General features: G+C 46.8%; 1 protein-coding gene across 1 annotated transcript; it reads left to right on the top strand.

Moving 5' to 3' along the window:
• Positions 1-416: 416 nt before the first annotated feature.
• DYNLT2B (dynein light chain Tctex-type 2B) lies at positions 417-5850 on the top strand. Its single transcript, XM_075033233.1, has 5 exons — positions 417-551; positions 1104-1237; positions 2881-2950; positions 4722-4785; positions 5420-5850. The coding sequence occupies exons 1-5, from the start codon at positions 484-486 to the stop codon at positions 5465-5467; spliced, it is 384 nt and encodes a 127-aa protein (XP_074889334.1). The 5' UTR covers positions 417-483; the 3' UTR covers positions 5468-5850.
• The last annotated feature ends 150 nt before the right edge of the window (positions 5851-6000 follow it).

Here is a 6000-nt window from a genome sequence, read left to right as displayed (position 1 = left end):
ACCCAGCCCTGGGCGAGGGAGCGGGCAGGGGCGAGGGAGCGGGCTGCCAGCCCGTTTTGGGTGGGAGAAGGGCACGGGGAAGCACCCAGCAGTGTGAGGTGCCAGGGCATCCTCCCGGCTGAGGAGCCGCTCTCTGCCCCCATGGGACCTCCTGCTGCACGCCCAGCCCTTCACCTACGACTGCAGGTATTATTGCAGTCGGTTACCATTCATTTACCAATTTTTTTGCGGTATAAACTCTTTTAATTGTAAAAAAAACGTCACAAATGTCAAACACACGCAGCCCACCCCGCTGCCGCCGCGCTGCCCTCGCGGCCGCGTGCCAGGCCCGCCTCCCCCCCGCCTCCCTCCGCTCGCGACGGGGGGCGGGGCGGGGCGCGGCGTCGTGACGTACGGTGGCGCCCCGTGACGCGTGAGGGAGGCGGAAGTGGCGCGGGTTGCCGGGGTAACCAACGCCGTGGCGGTCTGCGGGGGCCTGCGGCCATGGGCGAGCTGGGCCCGGACGATGGGGCCGGGAACACGTACAGTCTGCGGCCTGGCCTGCAGCGCCGGTGAGCCCGGGGCTGGGGTCCTGGGTGGGGGGGGGGGCGGCTTCGGGGAGGGAGAGGGGGGGGGTGCCCAGGGGCTTTTGGGGCTAGGGGGGCACTGGGGATGTGGGAGCTGCGGTGGGGCTGTCGGGGAGGGGGTCCCTGGGCATGGGGGGCTGGCATAGGGCTATGGGGGCTGGGTGGGGGTGTTGGGAATGGGGGAGCACCCGGGGTTTGGGGACTGGGGAGGGGCACTGGGCTGCCAGACCAACTTTGACACCAGCTAAAGGGGGATGTGAGTGAGGAGGGGAGCACGGGTGGGACGCTGCTGGAGGGGCAACCTCCGATGGGGCTGGTTTTGCACCTGTGTTTATGGGTGTTTAGCTTTTGGCAGAGCTGGTTAAGTATCTCCATCTTAGCTGGGCTTTTTTTCCCCATGATTTTTCATCTGTCATTTTTCTTTAATATGTGAAAGCTAAATTTTCCCAGGTAAGGTTATGTACATTTCTACACATACGTGGTCTACGTTGTGTGAACTTTCTGGGCCTTCTGTTGCTGTTTTTTTTGCCCTGATAGATTTAAATCATCCACAGTAAAAGAATGCATCCATGCAATACTGAAGGAGAAGCTGGCCAATGTACAGTACATCCCAGAAGAAATGCCTCAGCTTACAAAGTCATTATCAGAGATGATAAAAGACAGACTAAAAGGTAAGGAGGTTTTCTGGGGAAGTCATTTCTTTTCTTACTGTGTCTTCTCCCTTTGAGAAAATCTCTCTTTCCTCCTTTATTCTTGAAATCTATTTCTTCCCCGTCGACTGACTCAAGCCTACCGTTATGAAACATTCTGGCCTATATACGTATGTTCCTCGCCTGCGGAACTAGAAACCTAATTCAAGCAGACAAGATTTGGTTCTGTATAGACTGGCTGGTGTGGGATGTCAGCCTTGGAGGGGCTGCAGGGGAAAAGAAGCTGCATTAGAAGGAAGAAGTGATGCTTCATTACTTCTTACTTCAATAAACAGAACCATTCCTGCTTTTTTTCTGCTGCAAGTTAGATCAGAGTTGGGTCAGAGTGGAATAGCAGGGAGATCAGAATAAGACCCAGTGAGAGCAGCGAAGGGGGAGAGAGTTAGGAGCGCAGTCAGCCAAGGAGGGGTGTGACTACAGCCTTACAGTACTGGAAAAAGGTCGTGGTGGTGCTGCGCAGGATGCCCTTCAATATTTTTGAGTTCAAGAGCTAAACTTCAGGCTCCAGCAGGTGTTTCCTGTGTTTGTTCGGTGCTGGAACAAGTATATAGATGTGAGTTGGCAAGGTCACTCTTCCCCCCCCCCCCCCCTCCCCCTTTCTTCCTGAGGGCAGGTTGGTGCTCCATCTGCTGGGCTGGCCAGACACAGTGACACAGACATACCGTCGCGCTCAGCAGGAGCCGTGGATTTATGCTTCTCCCAGAGTTATGCATCTGCTTTAAAACCAGCAGCAGCTGTAGTCCCAGCACGTGTTGATGCCAAGCTAATATGCACAGGGCTTGGCTTCAGTAATCTGTAAACACACTTGCAGTAGCCTGAAGCGAGACTGGCCCGGTGTGGCCATTGTATCAGCTGGCATCTCTGATAAGCATTGACATGCTGCATGCTACCAGACCCAGCATGCTGTGTTCAGTTCTCCAGTGGAAACAGTGTGCCAGAGTCTTCCCGGGACACTGCTTTTGGAAGACAGGCACTAGGATCTATATTTTATTTTAAACATGCTTGTTCTGGTTTGGCTTCTGGAACATTGCCATGGCCTGATTGGATCTGGCCTGTGCCCCAAAGGTATTTCTTTACTATTGTAAAACAACTGCGTATCTTTGCAGACATATAATGTAGACCCGCATGTGCTTTTATGTGGCCTTTTATCCCAGCTCAGAAGCAAAGGAAACACCTACGTGGCAGAAGAATCTCTACAATACCTTTGCATCAGGTATTGTACAGTTTTAAAAAAAGCCAATTTCTTTTCAGATTGGATTTTGTCCACCAGCAGCCTTATTTACATTCTTTCCATGTGTTCAGTTCTTGAAAGTTGTTAAAGTAGAATGCTGACATACAGTGTGGCTGTTCAGGGGTGTCTTCTGCCTTAGATTCATCTTTCGATGGATGCAAAATACCCTGTTCACCCTTTAACTCCAGTAGGACTGTGGTGCTCTGTACCTAGGAAAATGAAGCCACAAGGCAGCCTGTCCACTTTGCTAGTTGCATGGATTTGTACAGGACACTGCTTTCTAACCAGAAATCTTTAGCTTTTTGTGTCCTGTTTTGGGCTTATATTTTAAACAAGTTGTTGTGCTCACTATTACTTTCTTCTTTCCCTCCAGAGGAAGGATTTGACAGGTACAAAATGGTGGTGCAGGTTGTGATTGGAGAGCAAAGAGGAGAAGGAGTGAAGTAAGTTTTGCATCTTATAATTATATTTCTATCATTTTTGAGTTATGAGAGTTTTTTTTCTTTGGAAGCTGCTTCCAACTTTCCTAGGTACAAAGATCTCTCTGCAGATGATAAAGTATAAAGCACTTTCTTGTCTCTTTAAGTGGCAAGTGAGGGCTTGGACTGTGGCTGATTGAATTACCCAGTGATAATTGGCTGTATGGTGTGTCTTAACAAGCTGAAATGCTGAAAAGCATTTGTGAGCAGTGTTGCAGAAAGGCATTTTATGTTGTATTCATGATGAACTAGAGCACACTCCAAGTCCATCCTCAAGGTCCTGCTGGAGCACAAGCCATGGTAACTGCCTTCTGTCTAAAGCCAGGTTTCCATAAGTACGTCATTTGTATTTAATCTCCGCAGGTAGACATTTTTCAGAAGTTTAAATTTCTGTAATCCTCATGCAGTACTGTCATGGGAATCAAGCTTAGACTGTGGGTGCTGAGCACTTGCAATCTAGCTCCAGATGCCTGCAATCAGACAAAAGAATTCCTCTTGGCTGCAGTAGTGGGCTGTAGCTTTCCATTACTAGTGAGAGGGGAGAAGACAAAAGAGAACAGCCCATGAGGTTTATGTGCTTTATCTGCAGGGCTTATCTTTATTATTGTGCCTGGTACTCCAGCAAAAGATAAGTACAGCAGAGCTATAATCAGATCTGCTGCCTCAATGTTCTGGAGGTCAGGCAGGAATATCTGTACCTGCTGCTCAGGCATTTGTCGGGAATGCCTGCCTGCAGGCCGACTGTTCCAGAAGCACCGTACCAGGGTGAGCGGTTCATTGAGGTGTTGTGATTTGAAATGTTAAGCCCAGCAACACAGACTGACAGAGCAATTGGGGAAATTCTCTGGTTCGCAATAGACAGGAGGCAAGACTGAAGCATGATTGCTAACATCCTTAATGAATACTGGGTAACCAAGGTATTCCAGAGGCAGAGTGGAATAATGGACTGAAAAAAAAGCAGAATGACCCTGAGGGCTAAGGTAATGGGGAAAAAAGGATGAAATTCACCAGTCTTAGGACAATAAGTCATACATGTGGAGACTAGGAACAATACACTGTGCCACAAACAGGGATCCCGTCAGCTGAGACTGTCTGGGGCAGGCAGGGAGCTGGGCATTTACAGCAGAGAAAGGGAAATGTCAATGACATTAGACAAGGCAGTAGCAAGGTCTCATCCGTAATATCCTATTAGGGTCTGGTTGCTTGTCTTCAGGGTAAGGCTTGGCCTGAAGCAGGTGTAGAAAAATGCCAGCAGGATGGTCAGGGAACAGAGAGTATAGATATGAAAGGACTAGAAGAGCTTAGCTCGTGGTCTAGTAACACGACGTCTGCCAAGGAATATGATAGCTCCCTATAAATAAATTGGGAGTACATACCATGAGGGTGCAGGAGGTGAAGGACGAGAACAAATAAGCTAATTTAGCTACCAATATGCATAAGCCAGAAGTCAAATGTTCTTAAGCACCATAGCAATGAGGTTTCAAGCCCTGCTGCACAGTGGAGGTAGCAGGGTTGGTAGCTGATGAGTTTGAAGATGGAGCTTGATTAACATATAGAGGGGGTTACAGCATGTGGAATTTAGCAGTGGGGATCTAGGCTTAGGATTCAGGAGAATGCTCCCCATTTCCTTTATCTTTAAAGGAAACTCAGTTTGCTTTTCAAGGAAAGTATCTGCAATCACTTAGGTCCTTACACGTGAACTCTGTAACGGCTCTGCTCTGTCTCCTCTGTCTAGTATGGCTGCGCGATGTTTCTGGGATGCCGACACTGACAGCTATGCTCATGATGTGTTCATGAATGTAAGTATTGGCTGTTTTACCATGGGAAAGTGTAAAGCTACTTGCTTTTGTATGAGGCAGAGTGACCTTAAATGTGGAGCAGAAAAAAAACAACCACTAGAAGGAAGGAACCAAGACTATTGAAACAGTATGATTTTTATGTCCTCATTCACAAAACTTATATATAATACCCAACATAGTAAAACTTATTTCCTGGGTAGGTCATACAATACTGTACAAAAGTTGTTATAGTCACACCATTTTACAGGTGGGGAGAGGAAACACAAGAGAGAAAGTCTTTTCTTATATGCTTTGCTGAGCTGCTGCCATACAGTATGGCTGGAATCCAGGGCTGAGCAAAAGTCAAGGGTTTATTTCATTATTATTTTATTTTTATTTTATTTTAAACTGACACCTAGACACTTGCGGGTGTGTGGATGGAGTAAACTGAGGCATTATCTGGCATTCAGACACACTGACCTGGGTTACACCACAAGTGAGGTGAATAAGAAACTAACTAACAGACAGAAAATTATAATATATTGCAATATAAGGTTATGCTCTGGTCTAAATGTCCTCCTAGGTTAGCCTTTTTCAGTTAGGCTAGCAAAGAGCTTGCCTTTACTAACACGGAGCCTTTCTCTGTTTTCCCCAGGACAGCCTGTTTTGTGTGGTAGCTGCGTTTGGCTGCTTCTATTATTGAAGATGGTAAACATTGCACTGAAGGACAGAGGTGGGGGAGAACGCTTTAGGGTATTTTTTGTTAATGTGCACAAAAGCATCATGTTCTTCCTGTAGTACCTACAAAATAACAGCTCTACAAAGCATGTCCTACACCTGTTCTACACACTACAACTTTCCTTCTTCCTTGTGGATATCGATACAGCTTTAAGCACAACTTTATAATGTCCTTTATTTAAATCGCCCTTTGTTTTTATATAGTGTTGGTTTTGTCCTAAAAGTGTATTGCCAATAGCCATTGTTTCTAAGGCAAACTCAGCTTTCATCTTGAAAGGGTTCTGTTGCTTTATTTTTGTTAATTTTCTGAAATGAATGAAATATTTATAAGAAATGCAACATAATAAATCTATGTATTTAATATTTCCTCTCCTGTGGGTTGACCCCTGCCATTTCCACTGTTTGTCTTTTTCCTCCACTCTACAAGATGCACTAGCCTGGATGGCTTGTCTGTGCTTCTCAGATGAGCATTTTCTGAGGATTCTTTGTAAATTAGCC

The sequence above is a fragment of the Buteo buteo genome, chromosome 7 (assembly GCF_964188355.1).
Source record: "Buteo buteo chromosome 7, bButBut1.hap1.1, whole genome shotgun sequence".
Classification (NCBI taxonomy): domain Eukaryota; kingdom Metazoa; phylum Chordata; class Aves; order Accipitriformes; family Accipitridae; genus Buteo; species Buteo buteo.
This window is presented reverse-complemented; position numbering and strand designations above follow the sequence as displayed.

What these genes read in the sequence shown, in the direction of transcription:
- DYNLT2B (XM_075033233.1), top strand. Translation starts at nt 484, where the DNA reads ATGGGCGAGCTGGGCCCGGACGATGGGGCCGGGAACACGTACAGTCTG. An exon ending in CGGCCTGGCCTGCAGCGCCG is followed by an intron (nt 552 to 1,103) that starts GTGAGCCCGGGG and finishes TTGCCCTGATAG; the next exon opens with ATTTAAATCATCCACAGTAA. An exon ending in GATAAAAGACAGACTAAAAG is followed by an intron (nt 1,238 to 2,880) that starts GTAAGGAGGTTT and finishes CTTTCCCTCCAG; the next exon opens with AGGAAGGATTTGACAGGTAC.